This window comes from Ochotona princeps, chromosome 6 (genome assembly GCF_030435755.1).
Source record: "Ochotona princeps isolate mOchPri1 chromosome 6, mOchPri1.hap1, whole genome shotgun sequence".
Taxonomy (NCBI): Eukaryota; Metazoa; Chordata; class Mammalia; order Lagomorpha; family Ochotonidae; genus Ochotona; species Ochotona princeps.
In genome coordinates this window covers 23,670,115-23,697,839 of record NC_080837.1, presented here as the reverse complement: position 1 = coordinate 23,697,839, position 27,725 = coordinate 23,670,115, and the positions used below count along the sequence as shown (strand labels likewise).

General features: G+C 44.9%; 1 protein-coding gene across 1 annotated transcript in view; it reads left to right on the top strand.

The window, feature by feature from the left end:
• Positions 1-27,725, top strand: part of CGNL1 (cingulin like 1) — a 155,764-nt gene that overhangs the window by 38,607 nt on the left and 89,432 nt on the right. The window contains exons 2-4 of the mRNA XM_058665791.1: positions 20,920-22,509; positions 23,391-23,485; positions 24,846-24,951. Coding sequence (XP_058521774.1) covers positions 20,935-22,509; positions 23,391-23,485; positions 24,846-24,951 — 1,776 coding nt within the window. The 5' untranslated portion in view covers positions 20,920-20,934. The remainder of the gene's footprint in view (positions 1-20,919; positions 22,510-23,390; positions 23,486-24,845; positions 24,952-27,725) is intronic.

Genomic DNA, 27,725 nt, shown 5'->3' with positions numbered 1-27,725 from the left:
GTGAGATAGGCCTAGGTGGCTGCTGGTTCTAGTGCAACTCTATGGATGACCTTAGGCGAGTAATTTACTCCCTCTGGAAGCCTCAGCCAACTGGTGAGAAGTAATGTCTACGCTACCTGACTTTATTGCTGTGTTTGTAGGATGGTTATCCTAGTACTTAGCACTTGGCAAATGCCCAATGAATCATAAATGCTTCGCTATTAATTACATATGTAGTTTAATAGAGCCAGAGAGCTAATCACTTACTTTACTGCACTTCCGTGAGTGAATGATTTCACTCACTCAGACTTGAAATGCCATTTTCTCATTTTAGGGGTCTCAGATTGCTGGCAGAAGAGTGAGGAATCTGTGTTCATTCAGTTCATAGACAGTTGCATTAAACCAGACACGCTATGGAGGACTGGGTGAGCTCAAACCAATCCAGGCTGTCTGCTAATGGATTTTCCAGTCTGATGGGGGAGACAGACATTCATTTACATTGACAGAGTCTGGGGAATGTGAGAACACAGGTGTTATGAAGGAGTGGAGCTAGGAGAGAGTGCGGGGAGGTGTCCCCAGTGCTTGGTGGGCCTCTGGGTTGGGTATTTGTCATTGGGTGGCTGACAGTATCTTCAGCTCCAGTGGCTTGGTACTCTGACAGCACTGGATTCAAATTCCAACAGAGGTGGAGGAAGCTGGCACATTTGGGTTAGGGGACTGGTGGTAGCAGGTGATGAATTCAGGAAGAAGCATTTAAAGAGGTGGGGTGACTTGGAAGGAAATAAGACTAGGCGTTTGGAGTGGAGATGCTGAGTCCTCAGGTGATGCTTACTAAGGCATGTTCCCAAGGTGGTCACCTCTTATATTCAGCCAAGATTACATCCTGGTCTGAGTTTCCTGTCACTGTGGCTTCCTGCTGCCAAGCAGCTGTAATTAAAGTCTTTCTGTATGATGACTCCTGTCTCATCTGATCTCCCATGTTTTTGCTACTACTTTCTTGCATTCAGTCTGTTTTTACTTCTCTTTTTCTCCCACCATGCTCTGTGATTGAATTTGCTTTCCTGTCTCACATACAGTTATTTTTCCCTTGGAGAAGCGTGTATCCCCAGACACAGAAGAAAAGAGTAGCATATGGTCTCATGGGAGCAGTGTTGGTGGCTGGGTGTAGTTTAATGCTGTCCTTTACACTCCAGGGCTCTGGCCTCTGGGGAAGGAATGTTGTCTGTGTTTGCCCAGTCCTCAGTCCATGAAGTTTGCAGTTTTCTCTCTCTCTCTCTTTTTTTTTTGTTGGGCAGCTTGGCTTGTTGGCTTGTGGGAGACTGTCCACAGCTCATAAATTATCACTGTGTGGGTCACATTCTCGCCCCGGCTTATTCTGGAGCCGAGCTCGGAAACTCACTGGTGATGTGTGGCTCTGTGTGCCTGTGTTCCCTGGTGCCAGGAGAGTGTTTGCTCCATGATTCCAGCAGAAGTGAAATTCAGGAGTGAGGTCTTGAGACCTGTCCAGGATGTGTGCCAGGGCTCCCTGGATGGATGAATGTCTCTATTCTGGTCCCCCGGCAGGTTAGAGGTGTAGGATAAGTCAGCAATGGCAACTGCCAGTCTGGAGTGACCACACTGACCACAGCAGTGGGTTTCACTTCCTGTGGCTTTCAGCAACATATATTTTAATGGGGCTGACATTTGGTGTAGTGCTTGATTCGCTCTTTAGGACACCTGTGTCCTCTGTCAGAGTGTCTACGTGGGATATCTGTGTCTACTTCCTGCTAATGTGGACCCTGGGAGGCAGTGGTGAGGGCTCAAGTGATTGGGTCCCTGCTGCCCCTTGGGGAGACCTGGATTGAAGTCCTGGCCTCTCATTCCAGCCTTTCTCCAGTCCCAGCAGTTGGAGGCATGTGGGCAGCAAAATAACAGCTAGGACTCAGACTTTGCCTCCTAAGTCAATACATTTAACAAACAAAAACAGAACAAATCCAAAAAACACCTGGAATTTTAGAATTCTTTTACAGGAAAATTATTATAGTCAGTGGGTTCCCATCTATCATACATCCAATTTCCCCTATAACATTCCTATATTTAGCTTATGATAGTGATTGAACCCGTGTATATAAATTATTAGCTAGTATTCACACTTTATTCAGATTTTCTTTTAGTTTTATTTAATGTAATTTTTCTGTTCCAGGGTCCCTACCAGGAAATTGTTAGATTTAGTTGGGGTGCTCCCGTGAACTCTTCTTGGCGAGGTAGTTTCTGAGATCCTGTTTTTGATGACCTTGACAGTTTTTTTTTAAAAAAGTATTTCTTGGGGTACTTTTTATGGAATCTCTTGTATGTTTTTCACATGATAAGAGGGGAGTGAAGAGCTTGTGGGTTGATGGTGTCACAAATAAAGTTACTGTCTTATCACAGTTTGTGTTATGGACTGGACTTTGGTGGTGGTGTTGATAGTGTGGACCAGGCAGGGCTGGTGCTTGCTTTATCCACAGTCGTCATCCACTGCTTTCCATGGTGAGCTTTCTGGAAGGAGGTCACTGTGTGCAGCCCACACTCGAGCAGGCAGGAGTTGTGCTCCTCTCTAGTAGGGCAGTGTGTCTAAAATTACTTGTGATTTTGCAGGAAACATTTTTATTTTTTCCTAATTATATGTTGATTTAGTATTTGTAAAGTATGGACTCAGGAGCATTTATTCTACTTTGGATTATAATTCAATGCTACTTTATTTAGTTCCAGTTTTATTCATTGGGATTTTAATTTTGTTCCTGTGTCGCTTTTTAAAGAAACTGTATATTTAGGGCCTGGCACAGTGGATTACTTTGCAAGCACTAGGTGTCCCAACTGTTCCACTTCCCATCCAGGTCTCTGCTTATGGCCTGGGAAAGCATTGGAGGACGACCCAAAGCCTTGGGACCCTGTACCCATGTGGGAGATCCAGAAGAAACTGCTGGCTTCAGATCAGCTCAATTTTGGCCATTGTGACCACTTGGGGAGTGAACCAGCAGATGAAAGATCTTCCTTTCTGTTTCTCCTCTGTCTATCTGACTCTCCAATAAAAATAAATAAATCTTATCTAAAGTTTATGTATTTATAAAGAGAGAACTTTCACTTGCTGGTTCACTCCCTAAATGACTGCAATAGCCAGAGCTGAGCTGATCTGAAGCCAGGAACTAAGAGCTTCTTCTGAGTCTCCCATGTGGGTGCAGGGGCCCAAGGACTTGAGCCTTATTCCAATGCTTTCGTAGGCCATAATTGGGGAGCTGAATGGGAAATAAAGCAGCTAGGACACAAACCAGTGACCATATGGGATGTTAGTGCTGCAGGTGGAGGTATAGCCTAGTATACCACAGCACCTGTATTATGAGAGTTGTCTTTCTGCATTGTCACCTGGCAGAAGGCAGCACAGAGTGAGACAAAGCAAGTGGTCAGAGAAAGCTTGCTTTTTTTTTTTTTACAAAGCCATTTCCTTTGGTAATGCATCGATCCCAATCACCCCCAAATACCCTAAACATACTAATTAGGGGGTTCAGTTTTCTTTCTTAAAAAATTTATTTTTTATTGGAAAGTCAGATTTGCAGAGAGGAGGCAGAGAAAAAGATCTTCCATCTGCTGGTTTGCTCCCAAAGTGGCTGCAACGGGCAGCGTGGAGCCATTCGGTAGCCAGGAGTTTCTTCCAAATCTCCCACACAAGTACAGAGTCCAAGGCTTTGGGTTGTCCTCCACTGCTTTCCCAGCCCACAAGCAGGGAGTTGGATGGGCAGTGGAGCAGCCAGGGCCTGAACCAATACCCAAATGGGATCCCAGCTCATGTTAGACAAGGGTTGATATCATTCCATGCCTGGGGGTTAAAATTTTAACACGTGAAATAATGGGGGCATTTAAATGGAAGTAGACCTCATGCTTAATTTATGACACTTCAAGATGCACCAGATTATCTTGTGTCATTCCCTGCCATGGTCTTGGAATTGGCCATTTGTTTCAGGAGTTCCAGTTCCTTTTGTTGGAAAACTTCTCCATATTAGAAATCCAGACTTGGGTACTAGGTTACTCATTGCTATTAGGCTCTCTGAGTAGAAAGAATAATAGTGTTTCTGTGAACCTGTGTTTGTGGACACTTGCAAATATTTCTGTGAATAACAATTTGCGTATCATGCCAAACACAACTGTAACCCATGACTATGTGTATCCTGTGGTCCTTTGATATCTAAAAGTCCAATTGTTCTCTGTTCTCGTTTTTTTTCTTTTCTTTAAAAAAAATTTATTTATTTCAGTTCAAAGAGTTACAGAGATAGGGAGAGACAGAGAAGGTCTCCTCCCATCCACTACTTCACTGCCTAAATGGCTTCCGTGGCTGGATCTGAGCCCATCGTAAACCAGGAGTCTTCCAGGTTTCCCATGTGAAGGCATGGGCCCAATCACTTTGAACCATCCTCTGCAGTTTTCCTGGGCCATTAGCAGGAGCTGGATTGGACGTGGAGCAACCTGGACATGAACAGTTGCCCATACATGATGCTGGTCCTACAGGCGGAGCATTAGCTTGTTACACCACCATGCCAGCCCCATCCTCCCACTCTTAAAAGAGGCCAGGCTTGTATCACCTACTAATCATTAACTTGGTTTTTCAGTTCCAGATTTATGCACAGTGCTTTAGAATTGTCAATTCAGCTCTCTATGGGAAACAAGTTATCAACTCAATAAAATGCTGAGATGCAGCTACTTTTGCCTGGGCTCTTGGGGATTCCCCACGTTTCCAGGGTTGCCTAGGTAGACACCTTTTCCACATCTTCACATTTAGCATGTAGTTTCATGTGTCAGGAAGCAGTGGAATTTTGTTTCTCTGCTGACTCTTTAAAGCAGTGAAATGAACTGAAAGATTAAGATTTGGCCGTTAGGGAAGCAACTTGGAGTAATGCTTGTCGTCATTTATATTCGGACATTTACCAAATGTTTCACAGCTCCACGTGGGTGGATACCAGGATTTCCTCTCCACTTAATTTTTAAAAATGTTTGTTTATGTACTTTGATCCACTTGCAAAGCAGAGTGACCCAGTGGTTGGGGGGTGGGTAGGATGGGGAGGGTTGGGTAGAGTTGCGGAGGATAGGAGAGAGAGAGTTGATCTGTTGGCTCACTCCTCAGATGGTCACACTGGCTGGTGCTGCGCCTATGCAGAGCTGGGAGCCAGGTTGTTCATGTCTCCCACGTGGGTCCAGGGGCCCAAGAACTTAAGCCATCCTCCACCACTTTCCCAGAGACTTATTTGCAGGAAGCTGGATTGGGAGTGGAGCAGGCAGGACGTGTGTTTACAGAAATGGCCCCAATTTTATTTTTAAGGATTTATTTGAAAAACAGAGAGGCTGGCATGGTTGCATATCAGGCTGCTCTTCTATCTGTGGTGCTGGCATCCTATATGGGTGCCAGTTGAAGTCCTGGCTGCCGCTTCTGGTCCAGCTCCCTGCTTATGGCCTGTAAAGCGGGGATAGGCTCAGCTTTGGCTGTTGCAGCCATTTGGAGAGTCAACAAAAAGATGAAAGATCTATGTCTCTCCTCTATATAAAATCTGCCTTTTAAATGAAAATAAATCTTAAAAAAAAAAAGGCAGTGAGAGAGAGAAAGCTTGATTATTCATCTGCTGATCACTCCCCAAATAATGGCAGTGACCAGGACCCAGCCCAGCTAAAGGCAGGTTGGCATGGGCCCAGACATGTGGACTGTTACCCACTGCTTTCCCAGGCACGTTTGCACAGAGCTGGATCAGAAGCAGAGTAGAGCAGTTAGGATTTAAACTGGCACTCACATGGGGTGCTTAACATGTTGTGCCAAGACACCTGCCACGAGGTAACATTCCTGGTGGTTGGTTTAGATCTGTGAACTCCACATATGATTTCTTGAATAAAATTGTCTGATGGTATACTTAGCAAAATGAGCTCGTACTTGGAAGAAACAGCAGCTCCTTTCCCCAGTGCAAGCCTTTAGCAGGAAAGGCTGGACTAAAAACAGGATCTGCCAAGAAGGGTGCAGGTGCAGTAACACCAGTGGCCTTGGACTTGGCTGGAGTCCACATCACCATTGTGGACTGGGATGCCTGAGACAGTGAATGTGGGTATCCTTGATTGCTCAGAGATTTCAGTAGAAGGCTTCCTCCAGGCAGAATGCGGATTTTGGTTTTCTTTCCTCTTTCTTTTTTTATAGATGTATTTATTTTTATTTGAAAGGCAGTTTTATAGAGCAAAGGAAAGTGAGATCTTCCATCCAGGAGTTCGCTCCCTAAATGACCACAATGGCTGGAGCTGGACTGATACGAAGCTGAGAGCTAGGAGCTTCTTCCAGGTCTCCCATGTGGGTGCAGGGTCTCAAGGACTTGGACCATTCTCAGTGGCTTTCCCAGACTGTAAGTAGGGAACTGGATTAGTAGTGGAGCAGCCATGACTAGAATCAGCACCTATATGAAATGCCAGTGCTACAGACGGAGGATTAATACTGTGTATCACTGTGCCAGCTCTTAATGTTTCTCCTGCTATTGGTCAGGCTTTTAAGTTTCTTTAGACCAAACATTATGTCTTCTGTCTCATGCCATCTCTTCATATTCAACAAGTAAAAAAGTTAGAGGAGTTGTTGGTCATCAACAACTAGTAAATGAAATTTTCAGCTTGGGAGAGTTGTGCAGCTCTTGACTCCACAGATGGGTGACTAAAAAAAGTGATCGAAGCCCCAAGCTACTAGGCAGGGACTTCCTTTCTTTGTTTCCCTGTTGTGTTTCTTCCTTTTCCTCTGTAGCTTTTTTTTCCTCCTTTCTGTGATTTTTTTTTTTTTCACTAGAGTCTCCCCACCCCACCCTACTCCCCACCCCACCCCACTTTTACTGCCTGTTGCATTTCACAACTGGCGCTTGTTTTGATAGGCATGTCTGCTTCCTGCTGCCCTCGGGACATCAGAGAACAAGGAGAATTTGTCTAGACCTTCCCTTGCTAGTTAGCATGGCTCTGATTGGGGGACAAGCCTCCCGCCCAATGGAATTATGGGGGAAACTCAATGGCACTTAGGTCTTTCTTACAAACACCTATACAAATTGGGCCTCTGGGAGAGAATGAAGAGGTTTAAATGCTTCCCCTGATTTTGCAATTTTCTTTATGATGGTCGGTTACCCACCCAAACTGAAGTGTCTGTGTTAATGTTCAACACTGGATTAATGCAAACCAGAGAAAAGAGCCACTCTTTTTCCAAAGGACTGTTTTGGACAAAAACAGTTTCGTGATACCAGGTATTTAAGGGTTAGTTACGTTACTATTGGCATTGTAAGCTAAGGAATAGCTCCAGTGCTGCATGTCATGGGATGGAAGGTGGAGATGAGGGATTAGTCTTACTGTTGGGATCAGGTGGAGGGAAGCCCCTCACTGGTGTTGCATTGCAGGTGCAAGGCATGCGTTATTGGCTTCAGAGATGGATCGCAGAGCTGAGGTCTGGGTGTGAAGCCATGAACTAGGGAGTTTGACACTGGCTCACCAAGGGCCACTGCCCATCTAGGGGTAGTCAGTTAGATGATAGACATGGGCCTGACAGTTATACCTTGGGAATGTGTGTGCTCCCCCATACCTGGAGCAGGAGGAAGGTGCTAGTAGCTCAAGGAACTCTGTAGAGAAGGGGGAAAAGGAGTGGCTCTTGTTTTTTGCTCTGTGAATGTCTCTTCTGGCATTGTGGTGGTCAAGGGTACATGTTTCCATGTGCTCTTACACCTGGTCTAGGTTAACCTTGCCGTGTCTATTCAGCTGCTATTAGATGCCCTTGGGGCTACATTCCGATTCAGGCCAGCAGGTAACTGCCAGGAGGAGGAAAAGCTACAAGCATCCTACATTCTGTAACACTAGTAATATTTCATAATACCAGCAATGCTCTGCAATGATCCTGCTTGGGATACCTTCTCACACACTCCAGGCTGTAAACACTTCCTTTTTTCCCTCATTTTTTGTTTATTTATTTTTATTGGAAAGGCAGATTTACAGAGAGGAGAGACAGAGAAAGATCTCTTTATCTACTGGTTCACTTCACAAGTAGCCACAAGAGCTGGTGCTGAGCTGATCCAAAACCAGGAGCCAGGAGTTTGTTCTGGGTATCCCATGTGGGTGTACAGTCCCAAGGCTTTGGGCCATCCTTTACTGCTTTCCTAGGCCACAAACAGGGATCTGGATGGGAAGTGGAACATCCGGGACTTGAACTGGCACTGTAATGGAATCCTGGCATGTACAAGGCAAGAATTTAGCCAATAGTCATCACACCAGACCCTGTAAACACATTTTTGGAGAGAGGACATATACTGCAGTGATTTCATCCTGGGTGGAGAGGAGCAAAGGGGGTCCCATTGTCCATGACTGTCTTCTGTTTTTTGTTTTAATTTCTATGAAACTCTTCCAAGGAATGTGAACTAGCTCTATTAGATTCTTTGTTAGCCTACCCTGATTGAGTTTCCATGCCTTCTACTCCAGGGTCAAGTTCTTGTCAAGGCCGCCTTCAGTCGAGCCTGCTTAATGCAAAGACTGCTTGCTGGTTTTTAACCTTTTTTCTTTAATATAGTTTTTATTTGAAAGTCATAGTTGGAGATCTTGTGTTCACTGGTTCATTCTTCAGGTGCCCATTATGGCCAGGACTGACCCAGGCTGAAGTCAGGAGCCAGACGCTTCATCCTGGTCTCCCATGTGGGTGACAGGGGTTCATACACTTGGGTTGTTGTCTGATGCTTTTCCCAGGCCATTAGCAGGGAGCTGGATTGGAAGTAGAGCAGTAAGGACATGAATCCATGCTGTTGTCGAAGGTGGCAGCCTTACTGGTCCCTTTGTCTAATTTCCAACAGTGCTTGCCTTATTTATGTTGTAACCCCAACTTCTTTCTTGACAGACCAGCTTCTCCTCCCTGCCAGGATACTTGCTATTTTGCTGTCTTCCCTTTACAGGAAGTGCAGAGAATGATTCAGTAGGTCTGGGTTCAAGATTCCGCATTGCTACCAAGCCCCCAGGCCGTGATGCTGTTTTGCTCCAAAGAGCACTCTGCAGCAAGGCCCTGGAGCTCGGCTCTCCCCTTCTCTATCTACTTTTGGCTGATCTCACCCAGTCCTGGCTTCCCATTATGCTTTACTGATGACTTCAGTTCCCACTTGGGATAAAACACAGATTCTCAGGGAGACCCACAGCACCCTGCTGATTTGGTTCCTGTTTGGCTCTCTGCCACCTGCCCTACCCCTTCTCTTCCCGTGGCTGTGCTCTGGCCAGGTCGGCCTGCCTGTTGATCTAGTGACTCAGATGCTCTGAATGTGCCGTTCTGTGTGCCTGCATGGCTTGCAAAATCTCATCTGTTCCAAGCCAGTTGTTCCTGTCTGAGAGGCCTTCTTTAGTTTAATCCCTGCATTTCAGATGGACCTTTACGGGATGGGCATTGGGCCTGTTGGCTAAGAGGCAGGTGGGGATACTTGTGCCCCAGATCATGGTGTGTCAACTTGAGTCAGGGTTCTGCTCCTTGTTTTGGCTACCTGCTGATACACACCCTGGGAGGTAGCAGTGAGGGCTCAAATAGTTGGGTCCTTGTCAACCCTCATGGAATTAAGTTCCTAGCGCAGTCCTGGCTGTTGTGGGCCTTTGTAGAGAGAACCAGTGGATGGGAGGTCTCTGTTTCTCAAAAAAGAATGGTAAATGAATCTTGAGCGCCACCACTTGGCTGTCTCATGTCCTCCCTTACTTTCTAAATGGTGTTCAACACTGTACATGGTTTCCTTGTTTGTTCTCTTCCTTGGAGAGTGTAAATCCCATCAGGCTGGGACTCTGTCTCCATTCTCCTGCTGTGGAGAGTGCCTTGCACAGGAGGAGGCTCCAGGCTCTTGGTTAGAACTTGTTCATAGCCAAATAAAATGTTGCTCTCAGCGTATCTGATGAACAGTTCCAGTGTTCATGTTCACAGTGCTTTGGGTGTCAGGTTATGTTAGTCTTCATGATCATCACGATCATATGAACTACTGGGAAGACCTGAGGCAGGCAGACCGTGAATCACCTCTTCAAATTGTGTGGAGACTCGATGGTATTGGGACAGGTATATGGGGGGGAGGGGCTCATAGTCATTTGGATAAAAAAGTTGGTAGAAAGCCAAAGCATGTCACTCGCACTCTGGTGGTTCCTGTTCATAGCACACAGGGTGGTAGTTTCAGTTGCATTGTTGTTGTCCTGTGTGTTAATGTGCATTTGAGTTATATTGATTTTATAGTATGTTTAATGTGTAGGCTTGTTTTGGCTTTATGATAAGAACTGTGTTTTATATTTATGATTTTAAGAAACTTTAAATGAATAAAATGCGTGTTTGAGAATGTGTTCTTTCTTTGTTTAAAGCAAAATTTGTTTATGGCACAAAGAGAGCAACAGAGAGAGAGAGATCTTCTGTCTGCTGGCTCACTTACTCTTCACTCTTCAAATGGCCAAAAGAGCCAGGTGTGGCTGAGGCTGAAGCCAGGAGTAGGACCTCTGTGCTGGTCTCCCCCATGGGTGGCAGGGGCCTGGCACCTGGGCTGTCACTGGCTGCCTTTACAAGAGCATTAGCAGAGAGCTGGTTCAGCAGAGTGGCTGGGACTCAAACTGATCCTCCAGGATGGGTTACTGATCTCACAAGCAGCATTTTAACTTGCTGGGACACAGCACCAACAATGTTTTCTATAAAGGCATCAACATGAGGGCCAGAGCTGGGCCATAGTAGGCTAAGCCTCCATCGGTGATGCCAGCATCCCATAGGGGTGCAAGGTTACGTCCTTTCTGATCCAGTTCCCTCCGTATGGTCTGGGAAAGCTACAGAGAATGGCTCAAGTCCTTGGGACTCCGCATCCACATAGGAGACCTCTAAGAGGCTTCTATCTCCTGGGCTTCAGACTGGCTTAGCTCCCACTATTATGACCATTTAGGGAATGAGTCAGTGGATGGAGGATCTTTCTTCCACTTCTTCTCTTTGCAACTGTGTGTTTCAAATAAAAAAAAATATAAATCTTTAAGGCATCAGTATATTTTTGAAGCTGTGAAAGAATAAAGCAGTATCACAGGTGTGTCTTAGGATAGGAATATCCTGGACGTACAGTTTTAAATTCTGGGACTTGCGAAAAGCTATGTTTTTAAGGGGATAGTGTGATGGCTCACATGGCTAGCCCTCTGTAAGTGCTAGATGGGCACCAGTTTGTGGGTTTGTGTCATGGCTACTCTACTTCCCATTCAGCTCACAGCTTGTGGCCTGAGAATGCAGTAGAGGGTGGGCCAGAGTGTTGGAACTGTGGCTCCTGGCTGCTGATGGGCTTAGCTCTGGCCATTGTGGCCATTTGGGTAGTGAACCAGTGGATAGAAGATCTTTCACTCTAAGTCTGCCTGCCCCTTACCTCCCGAAGGCAATTTATTTTTTAAGCAAAGGAAGGGTAGTGAGGCCTGTAAGTGATTCATTACATTTTGACAGGTGTTTCAGAGTAACATTTAAACATATCCATGTTCATCTGAGTGTTAACTATGTTGGTATGTTAAAAGTTACCATAATACAAGTATGCAGCTTTGTTTGCATAACTGAAATTTAGGTTTTGGAACCTTGAAGACCAGCATGAATTGTGAAAGTTCCTGGCTGGATATACCTGTGTAAGACAAAGATACTCAAATATAGAATCAAAGGAGTGGATTCTAGGGAAATAGGTCCCACGAACAGGCTGCACTGCTAACTTGGAAAGGAGACTTCAGTGTTCTTTCCCCCTCACATCTGGCATTTGCAGACGTGTTACGTTTATGCCCTGTTCACTTTCCAGATGGCATTTGAGGCCAACTTGCCTGGCTGTGAAAGTGTGATGCTGGGAGTCTATGGTCAGAAGTGATGAGCAGGATCTGTAGGTTGCCAGGGACCAGGGATGCTTTGGGAGGAAGAGGATGCACTGAAGGCCCCAGAAATGCTATGAATATATGAGGGGCTGATATGTGATTCCTGGGTAACCCGTGAGAACCACACATGGTATGTGTGGAAGACTTTGGGGTCCATGTGTGACTAGTCCTTTGCTTCCCTTGTCAACCACTTAAGAGAATCTAGGCAGGAAGAACTTGCTGGTGATACAAGGTCCTTAGTGTCACCACTTTTGGGGCTGTAACTGGAATGGCAGAGAACCTTTTTTAAGGGACACATGTAGAGACCTGCTGGGTTTGTGTGTTGGGGGATTTTAGTTTTTAAGAAGGCTTTGAGGAGGCCACATGGTGTTCTTCTGTGTTTAACATTTAGTAGGTTTCCATGGATCGGTGCAGGTTCCTGTGATTTTTAGCACAATGGCCCTGAGACCCAGGCAAGCCTCTAACCCATACAGTTGTGCGACTTAGTTGGTTTGTGAATTAATGACTGTGGGCTACAGAGTGGGGGAAAGGCGAAGCAGGTTGCACTCTGAGGGTGCGTCCCTGCTGGTTGTGGGGTTGGCAGTGATTTGGCCATGGCTGCTTATGATGTGGGCTCCCTCCCTTTTTTTCCTGATAGGGACAAGGGTTTCCCTTGGTTGGGTGTTTTGTTTTTGAGGGTGACATATTACAGGCCAGACTGAGCTCTGGAATCCATTTAGCAGGAACTTTGCTGATGTGGAAGTGGGCACGTCCCAGCTGGCATTGTTGGAATTCCATGACCTTTACCTCTACTTCTCAGAGGTGCTGGATATCCCCAGGGCGCGTTTCCTGCTTGAGGAGGAACATTCCTGGGGAGGCTGGGGGCTGGGACTCCTCTTGTGGATTTTCCAGCTGGATGTGCCTGAAGGGTGATTGTTTGCTCTGGAAAAAAAACTGCCTTGATTTCATGTTTCGATAGTTTAAATATCACAACGGATTCTGACCATATTGAACATAATTCACTCCTTCACTCCTTCATTCATTCACTCAGTGCCTGCTACATGTGGGATCCTGTCCTGGATGCCAGAAATATGGCCAAGAGGAAGGCTTGCTGTGCTCCTGGCACAGCAGGGCTGCAGGATGTGGGGACATGTTTTGGTCCTGCCAGTGCCTGCATCCATAATTGTCCCAGCTGTGTGGGAGGCAGACAGGGGAACATGTGGTCCCCGTTCAAAAAAAATGCTCAGATCTCAGAACTTTCGGGTGTCAATCCTGGGTGTCAGACCTTGGGAGAAGTTACTGGCCCATTAGTTTACACATCTTGGAAGCAGAGAAAACATTGTGCCAGACACAGTGTGGCTGGGATGACATAAAGATAATGCCTGGCTCCATGCCTGGATAGAGGGGTGTGTGTCTGACCCTGAATTGGTTGGTAAAACAGAAAATATGGTGATTGGGCTCTAATGTGGTTGCCAAGGAGAGCCCATTGCTGAGCTGTGTGGACTCAAGTCAGGAGCTGTTTGAGCTAGGTGAAGACCATGCAGGACTTTTGTAAGTGAAAGGAGTCTGTTTTTATCGGAGGGGGAAAATGTTGGAAGTCAAGGTCGTAAAAAGGGAATCCGCTGAACAGTGTGGAGACAGCTGCTTCTCTTGCTGGATGCCTGCAAAAATGTCCTGTGGATTGTGGTGTCCTGCTTCCGGGAGTCGATGCTGCTAATGTGAAAGTGCCTCACAGTGCTGAGTGGACCGCAGTCTGAGACAGGGCTGAGAAGTCTCTGTAGACTCTGCTTGTTTCCAGGATGTAATTGTTTTGCGGGGCACCTGACTTGAGCACAGGTGTAGGGAAAGGTTTGTCAGGCATGTTAAGGGACTTTTTGTTTGTGTCCACAATGGACTGGCAGGCAGTGCACCAGAGTGCGATGTTGAGGAGGATTCCAAAGCCACCTTTGGGTTTAAAGAGAAAACACAGCAAAACCCTTTCCTTGTTGTTTTGGCTTTGAGCACCCTATGAAGAAACGAGCAAAAATGGGATGGAGCTCTTAGCCTTGGTTACTGCCTTTCTGTGTATATGGCACTATGAAGATGTTCACTTACTCATTCAACAACATGAAGTCTCCCCTATGGACACAGACTTAGCATTTCACTGTTCTCAGCTCTCTGGATTCTGAATTATTATGCCACAGTGTTGATGGTTATTGCTGTTTGGTTAACTGTAGACTTTTTAACTAATGACTCATAAATCCTTTAAGATATTTTATGAATTAAGTCATCTGTTTAATCATAAATGTACCTTAAATTTTGTTTCTAGATTCCTTTCATGTAAGACTATGGTGTCTGACTTCATTTTCCCAGTTACTTTATGTAGTGTTTGTCTTTGCTTATGTCTCTGACTTGAGAGATAAGGAAACACTTAGAAGTTTAAGAATCTATAAAGACCTGGGATTTGAGTCAATGTTACAAAGCATTTAAACGTTTAGACATCATCTCCAACTTCAAAGGGTGAAAGCAATACATAGCTTCTTTAAAGATAGTTTTTGGATATAAGGTTTGTATTTTTTTTTTTAATCACAGGAAATATAGAATAGTGACCACTGAATTTTTAGAGAATATATGGACACTGTAATGGACTTATGGCATATTTAAGAGACTTGGGTGGCCTGAGACCCACTGTGGGGAGATGATGCCTGTGCTTCTGCCAGCTTGGTGCCAAGTTCCCAGGGCGTGCAGACCTGAGTCAGTTGCAGAGACCCCTAACCTCAGACTCCTCCTTCAACCTTGATGTCTCCGACTTCAGGAAGGGAGTCTGCATTGCCTTTCTCGTCACCATTTAGAAGGGTAGTCTAGAGGCCTCTTCTTTTTGACCTGTTTTGTTGTCTAGAAGTCCAATGTGCTATCTATCCATTGTACCACAGAGCCAAGCTTTTTGACCTGTTTTGTGCCGTGACCTGATACCAGCAGCTTGGACTGCTGTCCATGGCTCTGACCAAGAGGGTGTCTAGGGCTAGGGCAGGCTGGTGATTTTTCAGCTTCCTTTTTCTGATCATTCTCATGCAAACATTATAGGGAGGTCTCTCAGTGCTTAGACTGCTTAATATGCTCAGTGCACGTTGTCTTTCTCCTGGCAAGAGCTTTGCCCTCTTTAACTTGTTGGTTCACAACAATGCCAGCATCATGCTATGTGCAAAGATATTTCCTTTGAAAGCTTGAAAGTACAGTCAGCTTCCTACATTTGCAGCAAAGGATGCACGAATCGAACAAAAGGCTTAGTTTAGGAAAGGCTTTCTGTTTGTCATTTTTGGGAAGACATGAACAGGATTTAAGAAATCATGATATGAAAATGTATATTAAGAAATTATGGATCAATTCAAAATTTTTTGCTCCAAACTAAACTTTTAACTCCATCTTAAAAAAAGATTTATTTATTTTTATTGGAAAGGCAGATATACAGAGAGGAAGATCTTCTATCCGATGATTTACTCCCCAAATGGCTGCAATGGCTGGAGCTGAGCCAATCTGAAGCCAGGAGCCAGAAGCCTCTTCTGGGTCTCCAACACAGGTGCAGGGTCCCAAGGCCTTGGGCTGTCCTCGACTGCTTTCCCAGGCCACAAGCAGGGAGCTGGATTGGAAGTGGAGCTGCTGGGATTAGAACCGGTCCCCATATGGGATCCTGGTGCATTCAAGGCGAGGACTTTAGCTCACTATACTATCATGCTGGGCCCTTAACTCCATTTTTAATACACTTTTTGAAAGTGCATTCATGCATTGAGAAGTGTATGCATTTTGTTAACCTTAGATTTTTCACATTTAGATCTATTTTCCAGATTTAGATCTTTCACTTTTAGTTGAGATTCTAATATGGCCTAATAACTCATGTCAAGTTCTTTAGGAGTAAGTATGTTGTTTAATGTGCAGGATTTTTTTTCCCCTTCCTGTTTTTGTAGCATCTGGGGGAGAAGTGGAGGATAAAAGGAAGAGAAAATAGTCTCCTATTTGCTGGTTCCCGAATACCTGCAGCTGCCGGGAGTGGGGGACTCGGTCTAGGTGTCCCGTGTGGATGCTAGGAATCCACTTTGCAGAGCTGTCGCCCCTGCTTCCTTGAGTCTGCATTTAGCATGTAGCTGGAGTCCAGAGTGGAGCCAAGGCTTGAACCCAGGCACCTTGGCATTGGAAGTGGGCATCCCTGGCAGCGTGTGAAGTGCCAGGGCAACCACCCTGCCCTCTCTGGAGAGATCTTCTCCTTGGCTTTGCTGGTGGACATTTGAAAGAGGTGACCTTCCGAAGGAGGCACTCGTGAACCCCATTCAGGAAACGGCTGTTTGGTTTGTGGCTCACATTTGTTCTCCTGGAATGAAGTTCAGAAGTGTTGTAATGCTTCTTAGCTTCCCTCCTGTGCGTTAGATGACTCCTTTGAAGGGCTTGGATGATAAAAGATTATGTATCCAAAGCAAGCGTACACAGAGCTCCTGGCCTGTGCTGGGTACTGTGCTTGGTACTTGGTCCAGCAGGACCTAGCCACTGGGGACTGTTGTCTTCTGGAGGAAAGAGCAAGTCAGCGTGGGAAGGTTTGGGACTGCGTGACTGCATTTCCTCTGTGGCCATGAGGGTCTTTGTCAGGCAGGTGAATGCGTGTGCGGGTCTTGGAAGAAGCCCTGGGAATGAGAATAAAAAGATGGGAGTATGTTCCCCAGCATTACGTGACTAAGCTCCACACTCACTGATGACATGTGATGGGCCAGCGAGAGGAAGTGTTTTTATCTGGCATATGTTCCTAGTTCTTCCAAGAGCTAAGCTCTTTGTTCCTATAAACGCACTCATTGATCTTGCTAACTAAAGCAATTATCATCAGTTAGCAGTCTTTTCATACAGCATTATTTCCACTCCAGAACACCATTTTTATTTGCCAAGTGTCACGATGTTGCGTCCTGGCAATGGATCAGCATTAACTGCCAAATTATGTAAGCCCTTCATTGGGCTGAATCCCTGATGGAGTGAATGTGTCTGTGTTGTGTGTTGGAACTGTGGACGTGGCCCAGTGCCTAAAAGTGCAAAACAGCTGTCCTTGAATTCTTCAATTAATTCAGTGTGTACACTTTGGGAAAAATCCACAGTTGCTTAACAAATGAGTACCCCGCTGTGAAATATCATCCCGTGAAAATGTTGGGTTGAGGCTTACTGTCAAGGACGTGTAAATTGTGGACGTTTCATGAAATTCAGATATGTGGATTAATTTACCAACAGGGAGCTAGGATTTTCATAAACCAAGGTGGCCTTATTCAAAGATTGAAATGTAATTAGTGTTGACTGTAGTAGCAACAGCTATTATTGAAAGGGGTTATAATACCCTAGGCAAGGACTTGATTAGAAAACATTTTTATCAAAGTGTCAGCATTAAGAAGGGTTTATTAGCAAAATAACCCTATTTAGTAAATGCCACATATAAAAGTCATCCCAACGAGTACATTTGTGCAGAAGCTCTTCTGTTAGAAACGTTAGAAGCAGGCCCAGTGTGATAGCCTAGTGGTTAATGTCCTTGCCTGCAAGTGCCGGTTTCCCATATGGCCGCTGGTTCTAATCCCTGTGGCCTAGCTTGCCATCTAGCTCCCTACTTGTGGACAGTTGAGGACAGCGCAAAGCCTTTGGATCCTGACCGATGTGGGAGACCTGGAAAAAGTTCCTGGCTCCTGGCTTCAGATTGGCTCAGCTCCGGTCATTGCCATCACTTGGGGAGTGAATCATCGGACGAAAGATCTTCCTCTATGTATCTTCTCTCTGTATATCTGACTTTCCAATAAAAATAAAGTAAATCTTTAAAAAATAATCTGATTTTTTAAAAAAGAAATGTTGGAAGCATTCAAGCGTGTGGAGACACTTGCAGAGATCCACAGTAAAGCTTGCCAGCATTGCCCTCAGTATCAAGATGCAGCTGACATAGCCAACGGCTTGGTCTTGGCCATGGTACACGTCTGTGTCAGTCCAAGGCATACTGGCCGTATTTGTCTTTGGTGCTGAGGCGTTGTGTGTTATTAGCCTTGTTAAGTTAGACAACCTTCCAAGTTTCTCCTTTTTCAACACCTTATTACAAAGTGCTAGTAAAGGAAGAAACCATTGTTTGGAACTTGAAGTGACATGGATTGGTGATGGTGATTTCAGTGGAGGAAAGCTCGAAAGCAGATGGCAGCGTGACTGCTGACGTGGCTCAGGAATGGACATTTGCACTTTGTGTGTCAGCGGTGTGCACACAAGGTGGCTCACCCGGGTCACAGCCCAGAGGCTCGGGGGAAAAGGCATTGGTGGTGATGAATGGCGGTTAAGACGGGCCAGCATCTAGGGAATGAGAAATTGGAGTCGTTAGACCTCTGGATATGGTAAAGCCTCCTCCCTCTTCTGCTCTCTTGTCTCAGCAGCAGCCGGAGGTTTGCAGTCTGGAGAGACAGAACAGGTCTCTGGTGTGGCAGGGACCCAAGTATTTTTGCTGCTTTCCAGAATGCTCAGTAACAGGAAGCTGGGCTGGGAGTCGAGTAACCAGGACAGGAACCAGCACTCTCTTGTGGGATGCCAGCCCTCCAAACAGCATTATAACTGCCAAGCCGAATGCCTGCCCCATAATGTACTTTCTCTAAGTGTGAGGTGCAATTACAATAAAGTAGTTTGAGAGGGCATATTTACTTTTTATTGCACTGTTTTGTTATAATCCCTTTTGTTGTTGTCAATCTCTTATTGTGCTTAATTTGCAAATTAAATTTTAAAGGGCAGAAATATAAGTATGTGCTTTGTATTCTGGCTTCAGGGATATCTGGGATCTTGGAATGTATCCCCTGTGGATTTGGGAGTATTACTGTAACAAAAATGAAAGTGGCTGTCAGTATCACAGCATAACGAGTTAAGTCATTGCCTGCCATGCCAGCATCCCATATGGACCTGGCTGTTACACTTCCAGTCCAGCTCCCTGCTAATGTGCCTCGAAAAGCAGCAGAGGATGGTTAGTGTGTGGGCCCTGCCACCCATGTGGGAGATGCAGATGAAACTCCTGGTGTCCATCCAACCCAGCCCTAGTCATTTAGGGTATCAGCTAGCAACTAGAAGGTCTGTTTCTCTTTCTATCTCTAACTTTGTCTTTCAAGTAAAATGAATAGATCTTAAAAAAACGAACTAGAACTCAGTAAATTAGGAAATAAAAAGTGGGTCTGGCATCTTAGCTTAGCAGGTAGTTTCTGCCTGCAGTGCCAGCATCCCATATGGGTACCAGTTTGTGTCCCTGCTGTTTTACTTCCAATCCTGCTGCCTGCTAGTGGCCTGGGAAAAGCAACAGAAGATGACCCAGGTGTTTGGGCCCCTGCCACCCACTCAGGAGGCATAAATGATGTTCCTGGCTTTGGTCTGGTCTAGTGCTGGCCCTTGTGGCTATTTTTAGTGAACTAGCAGATGAAAGATCTCTGTCTCTGACTTTCAAATAAGTAAACAAGTAAATAAATTTTTAAAAATATTTTTTCAAGTGCCTTAGAAGTGATACTTGATAGATTTTAAGGTCTAGCTCTCTAGTGAAAAATCAAAACTATAGCTGTAAGTATGGTGAAACATAATTAAGAAATAGAAGAGGGCACATAGTGTAAGTAGATAATGAGAAATAGAGAAAATGATTTAGGCTTTGCCAGAATCTGTGCATACAAGTGAAAATTTATTTGAAAATTGAATTGAATACATGATTTTCCTGAAAATAGGTTATGAGATTGACTCTAGAGTAAGCTCAACCCATGCTAGCCGCGGGTCTGTGCTTGAAAATGAAAAAAGGGATGACTCAACTGTGTTGAGCTCGGATGCTCTTCCTGGATATCTCTGGCTAATGCAGTTTTCCAGGGCAATGGAAGTGAATTTGTGGTAGGAGTACTGCATGTCACAGACCATGGTAGATGCTCCATGTCTCGGGGGATGAGATGTGTGCAGGCATCTGGCAAGTGTGGCTCACAGCAGGAAGGTAACACAGGCAACAGTTCTTAGTACCAGGCCCCACTCGACATGAGAAGCTCTGAGTCTTTCTGTTTTCTTAGCATTTTCCAACCGCTAAATGCTACTTGAATTTTGTTGGTTAAAAAAAGCAAAAAATTTGGAAACATGGTCTAATCACTTTCTTTTTAAAAAAGATTTATTTTTATTGGAAAGTCAGATACACAGAGAAGAGGAAAGAGAGAGAGGAAGATCTTCCACCCACTGATTCACTCCCCAAAGTGGCTGTAATGACCGGAGTTGAGCTGATCCAAAGCCAGGAGCCAGGAGCTTCTTCTGGTCATTTATGGGTGTGCAGGGTTTCAGCTGTCCTCAACTGCTTTCCAAGGCTACAAGCAGGGAGCTGAATGGAGAGCAGGGCCACTGGGATTAGAACCTGCGCCCATAGGGTATCTCAGCACGTGCAAGGTGAGGACTTTAGCTACTAGGCTACCATGCCAGGCCCTAATCATTGACTTTCACTGCCAGTCTCACAGAAAGCTGATTCCGTAGAGTAAAAATGTTTTCAAAGTTGTGTCTAAATGAAAGCTGTTGAAGGCATCAAAGCAGGATTGTGCATTAAAAGCTGCAGGAGTTTTGAGAGGAAAATGAATAGTATAGGAAACAAGGAGAAGGGTGCCCATCAGAACTCTGTAGCTCAATTATTTTCATGGAAAAATACCCTGGTTTTAAATACTGGCAACTGGCACATTCTATTGGTTAAAAATAAATAGCATCAAGGGTAAGGAAGCCAACTTGGGCCGGAGGCGGGGTGGGGGTAAGGGGGTGTAGTTGGAGTAGTGAGAGGAGGGAGGAGAGGAGGAAAGTAACTGGAACAGCTTGTAAGCTAGAAAAGGAGCAACAAAGTTATGCCAAAGGTATCAGCTCATTGCACTACTTAGTCTGCCCTCAGCCCAGTGTTGATGAACACTAGTTGGTCATGTGGCCTCAGGGTGTCCTGAAGGCCTATTTGTGCATGTCAAGGTCATGGGTGTTCTTTGCTCTTAGAAGTGCCTGGTTGTCTTAGAACTTGAAAATTTTTTCCGCTTAACTATTCTGGTCTTTAGAAGATTCTAATGTATTGTCCCCCCACCCCTTTACCATGTCTTTCTCTGGCAGTGTGAACAGTGAACCATGGAGCTGTATTTTGGTGAATATCAACACGTGCAACAGGAATATGGTGTCCATCTGAGACTTGCCAGCGATGAAACAAAAAAGTCACGAAATTCCCAGCCCTCTAAGGCAGGCTCCTACGGTGTCAGTATTAGGGTCCAGGGCATTGACGGCCACCCCTACATAGTCCTCAATAACACCGAGCGGTGTCTGGCAGGGACACCCTTTCCTGAAAACGGGCCTTTATTTCCACCTCCGGTCATAAATAACCTGCCCATCCGTGCCAGCCGCGGGTCCATGCTGAAGGAGAGCAGGGCAGAAGAAGAACAAATCCCAGAAAACCCGTATGCCCAGACCAGCCCAGTGAGAAATCTGAAACCCTCCTCTGTCCATGAGGGCAAAAATGGAGTTCTAGAACGCAGAGATGGGCCCATGAAACCCACCCATGTGCTGAACTTTCAGAGGCATCCAGAGCTGCTGCAGCCCTATGATCCAGAGAGGAATGACTTGAATTTTCCAAATCACCAAGATCCTGACAGTAATTGGCTGAAAACTTCAGCAGAAGAAGGTACCAATAGCAAGAAGTCTTGGCCTTGCTCTCCCAAGCCTCCCAATTCCCAGCCTACCAGCCCGCCCCTGGAAGAGCTGGCCAAGTCCAACGTGACTGCCATTCGTGTATGCAGCTCCGTGGTCATAGATGACCCCAAAAAGCAGACCTCCGTGTGTGTCAATGTTCAGAGTTGCAGCAAGGAGGGTGTGGTGGCGGAGGCCCTCTCCCCTAGCAGGAGACCCTTATCTGCACACAGCCCCCAGGCCCACGCTGAAACCAGGAAGACCCGGCCAGATGTTCTTCCCTTCCGCCGACAGGACTCGGCTGGACCCGTCTTGGATGGAGCCAGGTCACGGAGGTCTTCCTCATCGTCGACAACTCCCACTTCGGCCAACTCTTTGTACAGATTTCTCCTTGATGACCAAGAATGTGCCATCCACGCTGACAATGTCAATCGCCATGAAAACAGAAGGTACATCCCTTTCTTGCCAGGAACTGGGCGGGATATCGACACAGGATCCATTCCCGGCGTGGATCAGCTAATTGAGAAATTTGATCAAAAATCGGGTCTTCAGAGAAGAGGGCGGTCTGGGAAACGAAACAGGATCAATCCAGATGACAGAAAGCGATCCCGGAGTGTGGACAGTGCCTTTCCTTTCGGACTCCAGGGGAACGTGGAGTACCTGACAGAATTTAGTAGGAACTTGGGCAAGTCCAGCGAGCACCTGCTGCGGCCGTCGCAGGTGTGCCCACAGAGGTCACAATCTCAGGAGCCCCGCGGGAAGCCAAGCGTGGGCCGCACCTTTGCCAAGCTGCAGGGTGCCCATCCCAGGCCTTTCCAGCCAAACAAAGATGGGAAAGTTCTGGAAAGCAAAGGTCGTTGGGAAAGTGCTGTGTCTTCTCCCCCAACTCAGAGCAAAAAGGAGGAGGAAGTGAAAAAGACCACTGCCACACTGATGCTGCAAGGTCGGGCAGTGGCAGCTTCGCCCGATTCTGGTGCCAAAAAAATTTCTGTGAAAACCTTTCCTTCCACCTCGAACACTCAGGTAATGCCTCCACTATCACGATTGTTTGTTTGTTTGTTTGTTTCTTTTCTTTCTTTCTTCTTCCTTTCTTTCTTCCTTTCTTTCTTCCTTTCTTTCCTTTCTTTCTTTCCTTTCTTCCTTCCTTCCTTCCTTCCTTCCTTCCTTCCTCCCTCCCTCCCTCCCTCCCTCCCTTTTTCCAAATGATCCAAACATTAATCTGGTTATGGTCTAGGAGTTATAGAAAAATCTGTATCCAGCAAGCATTGATGGTGGCACACCTGATTTTTTTCTTAGGATCAGACTATGGTCTGCAGATAGTTTCTATTATTTCAGGAACTAGTAGATTTCCTTCCATCTTGGGCTGTGTTAGAGGGACTGGACAAATACCTCAGAGAAGTTCCATGTTCTTGTGCAGGTATGAGGTCTGAAAAGTAGGCAGAATTTGTGTTCACGTAGAGTCAATGGTTTGGGGAAGATACATTAGTTTGGGAAGCTGGGTGACTGGGTTAATTTCTAGCCTGAGAAATTAGGTTAATTCTAAGTTAATTGTGAAGGGTTGGAGGCTAAGTGGCACATTTAGAGTTTTGTGGGAACCATAAACAGTAATGACACTGATAAAAACCATATGAAGATTGGTAAGTGGCAGGTGCTGCCCTTACATATTGCAGCCCTACATTAGCCCTCCGGAGGTGGAGGCTGCGAATCTCCATGGACAGGTGAGAAAAAAAAGAGGGAAAGTTTCAAAACTTGTCGAGGTTATTGGGCTGGCCAGTGTTGGAGCAGACTATAACGAGAATGGGAAAATGATTTTGGAAAACAGGAATGCATTTGGAAGCCCCTGCCCCCGAATTTTGAGTTCTTCCTGGAGATGTCACCCTCTAATAACAGCCCTTGTATTCCAGGCCACACCAGATCTCTTAAAGGGCCAGCAAGAGCTCACCCAGCAAACCAACGAGGACACAGCCAAGCAGATACTCTACAATTACCTTAAGGAAGGGTTAGTGATTTTTTTTTTTTTTTTTTTTGCGTAAGGCACACATATTCATCGTTTAAATGTTAAAAATGATTGCATGTTTGAAATGACGCTTTTCTGTTTCAGAAACAAATTCAAAGACAGGAAGTCTGTCTTGAACTGCTGCTGCTGTTACCTCAAATTTTCCACATGCACAGGAGTCTTTAATTGTCCCTTATAAGTTAGGAAGAAAATACATTGTACGACCAGGCATACACAGGGGCCTCTGCTTCTGTGTTGTTTTGTTTTAAACACCTTTGACTCACTTAGAAGCAGAACTTTTCAGAACTTATCTTGGAGACTGAGTTCCAGTAATCTTTCAGTCCTTACTTAGACACTAACCATGCCGGAATCCGAGGCAAAGCATTTGGGGTTTCTGTTTCAGTTCTCTCATCAGATATTATTAAGAGAGGGCACAAAAGCACGATAGCTTGACATAGCTGAGAGCCAGACACTTGGCAAATACTCACTGGTATCATAGTACTTGATATTTTCTGGATTGTGCTTTGCAATTATTTGTCAGGATTGCACAGCTGATAAAATCGTTTCAAAATATAAGATTAGGGGCTATTTTGGCAGGGGGAAGGGTAACTGAAGAGTTTCTTTTGGCCAAGAATTAGTTATTAGAATTTCTTTGTGAAGGGGTTTATACTATTATGATAAAGGTAGAAGAACTTTTGATTTAAAATTCTTTAAATGCTTTTTACTTTGTTTTGGCGTATCACTTAATTGAGAGATTGGTGGGAGGTGCCTACTTAAAAGGAAATTTAAAAAAACCTTAATTGCCACGTGTGTGATAGATGTAAATAAAACTATCTGATCTTTACCTGTGAACGTCTAGACAGAGGGTTACTGTGTGGGCAACCTTGGCACAGGGTTTTAATTTTTTTTAAAAGCATAAGCCTAATAATTTATGCTCACCAGAGATGGTTCTCAATATGAAATTTAAAAATATTATGTACATATGGGCAATGAATGACACACAGAGTAAATGAAAATTCCTTTAGCAATGAATACGTGTCATGTGAATTGAGCAACAAATAGTTTTCACTGGATATTTTTTCCAAGCTAATTTTGAATGTTGTTAGGTCTCATATATTTGGAAATAAGAGCCCCCGTTCCACATTGAAGAGTAGCGTTTTTTTCCTTTTCTTTTTTCTATTTAAGGGTAACATTTTTTTATTCAAAGAGAGATACAGCATTTATTCTGCTCGTCTCACACTGGTTCTATCTGCCACTGTAATTCATGCTGCTTGCAGTTTGTCTCCTTGAAGGCTGTCTGAGTGTCATGGCAAATCAAAGAACAGTTTTGTGTTCCTTATTTTCTCTATTGTCACTTTTGCAGAAGCACTGATAATGATGATGCCACGAAAAGGAAAGTCAACTTGGTTTTTGAGAAAATCCAGACCTTAAAGTCTCGAGCAGCTGGGAGTATGCAAGGAAATAATCAAGTACAGTACACATTTTCTATTTCGCAGTATGTTTAGCGTGATCTGTGATGAGCAATTTACTGTTAGTTCATTCTGTATGCTTATAACAGGAAGTGAGAAATTCCTGAAGGAGTGGCTATACTTTAAAGTGGAGGCTATTTTTTTTCTTTAAAGATTTATTTTTTACTTGAAAGGGAAATTTGCAGAGAGAGAGAGAGAGAGAAAGAGAGATCTTTCTGTTAGTTCATTCGCTGAATGGCTGAAAGTGCTGAGCTGGGCTGGTTCAAAACCAAAAACTTCTTCCTTTCTCCCAAGGGAGTGTAGGGGCCCAAGCGCTTGAGCCATCCTCTGTTGCTTTCCCAGGTCATTAGCAGGGAACTGGATTAGAGGTGGAGCAGCTGGGGCTCAAACTGGTGCTCATAAGGATTGCTGGCACAGAAGGTTAGCCTGCACTATACCAGGCCAGGAGGCCATGTTTTAAATACTTACTGAACATCTCAATGCAAACAGTTCTGAAACTTCCTGAATGTTGACATGCCACAAGTAGAAAATTCCACACCTGACCTGACATGAAGACTCACAGTCAAAACACAGGTGTATACATACTCTTTCAGACAGGCAAATTCAAGCATTTTATACAACCAACTCCAGGCTATGTATGTAAGGTGTGTATGTATGAAACAAATGAATTTTAGGTTATGACTTGACTCTATTTCCAAATTATCTGATTATGTGAATATAGTATTCCCAAAATCTGTCCCTCCACCTCCCAAAATCCAAAACTCATCGTGCTTCTGTTCCTCAGCCCTGCGAGCCGGAACCTATGTTATTAATTCGTATTCTGCCTTTTCTTCAGAAAGACTTTAAAGATATTTTATTAAAAAAATACTTCAAATGTAATAAGATGACAAAAGTAGGTGGTGAAAGAACAAAAACATGTGGAGAACTCTGACATTGTTATGAGCAAATTGGGAAGTCAACCTTAGTTGACTTGAACCTTGAGTATAAAGTAGGGTGAGGACTAGAGCCTGGAGTAGGCAGCTGTAGTGTAACGGAAGGGATGTAGAGATATTATTATTATTATTATTGTTATTATTATTATTATTTAAATGGTCGTAAAGATTGAATCATCTTGGTCCCAGCTTGGTGGCCTCTTGGCTAAAATGCTTACATTGCATGCGCCAGAATCCCATGTGGGTGCTGGCTCATATCCCGGCTGCTCCACTTCCCATCCAGCTCCCTGCTTGTAGCCTAGGAAAGCAGTGGAGGACGGCCCACAGCCTTGGGACCCTGCACCAGTGTGAGAGACCAGGAAAATGCTTCTCCTGGCTTCAGATCGGCTCAACTCTGGCTGGTGTGGCCAGTAGATGGAAGATGTTTCTGTTTTCCTTCTCTCTGACTCCCCAGTAAAAATAAATCTTTTTTAAAAATTGAATTGTCTCGTATTTGCTGGATATCACAGTGTTGGGGGTGACTTGTGCCTTGCTAGGAAGCAGCTCAGCTGACTAGTGTCCCTCAGTCCTGTTACACCTGGCCTTAGGACTCTGGTTTCCCTTCTCCGAGGGGAATTCCACATGGGTGGGAGAGAAGACCCTGCAGGCCAGGGATCCAGAACTTGTCTGTGGCTTGTTTATTTTGGAAACATAGACAAGGGATCTTGAACAAGTTCATAGAAAATGTATGTGTGTGAAAATGGCATGGATTTAAAAAAAAAAATTCTGGCACTCGAATCAATACCCTTTAATTCTAGGTTTTGAAGTAACTTGCATAGAAAGTCTACCCTCTTCTTTATTGCTGTGTATTCATCTGGCTCACCCATGGCTGCTGCTCTGGCCTCAAGTAGAGCCATGCTGTTTCCGTGCCTTTGTGTGTTTCTATAGTAGCAATAAGAAGGGAGGCCACAGGGACACACACACACAGATATACTGGGGATTTTCAAATTATACAACTATTACCCTCCTTCAGGAGGCTCCACATAGTTCTTCAAAGTAGTTCAGTATTTTTTACTAAGTTGAAGTTATCATCATGGTTTTTTCCTTTTTTTTTTTCTTAATATTTAAAAAGATTTATTTCTTTGAAAGAATGAGAGAGACTGAAATTTGAGATTCTGTAAGATTTGAGATTCCGCACATGGCTGTAACAGCCAGTGCCAGGTCAGGTCAAAGCCATGAACTCCATCCAGGTCTACAAGCATGGCCTGGAGCGAGCTGGGCTGTGCATGTTCAGGAATTTGGACTGGAAACTGGAGGTGAGGCTGGAGTTCGGTCACTCCCCCTGCAGGCTGGGGGTCTCACAAGGAGCAGCTTAACAACTGCCACAGCACCTGCCCCTGTTCTTGCTTTTCTGTTTACCTGCATGTCTGTTTTTTGGGAGAGCACAGCCTTGAATGTGGATGAGAGGATTGTCCTGGGGGGTCACAAACTAACTGGGGAAGTCGGGGGGAGGGCCCTTCTAGAGCCCATGACACTGATGGTGTCTCAGGGATCCTAGCACCCCTGTGAGGAGAGGAAGGCAGGTGGCGTGACTGACACTTTAGGGTCTGCAGATAACTTAGTGGGACGGAGACATAGAACCAGGAGTGGGGGAATGAGAGTGCAGCGGGAGGGCCTTAGAAAATCATGCAAGAAGTTTCCCATGACAGTTTAAAGGGGATGGATACTACTTAGCTGATTTCCTACACAGACATGAATACGATTTCGAATGGTTGTGAAAAAAAGTAAGTTTGTTTCAATGCAGAGACTTTTGGACTACATTATACATTTTTTCCTCATACATGTTTTCCGAGAACTTTTTAA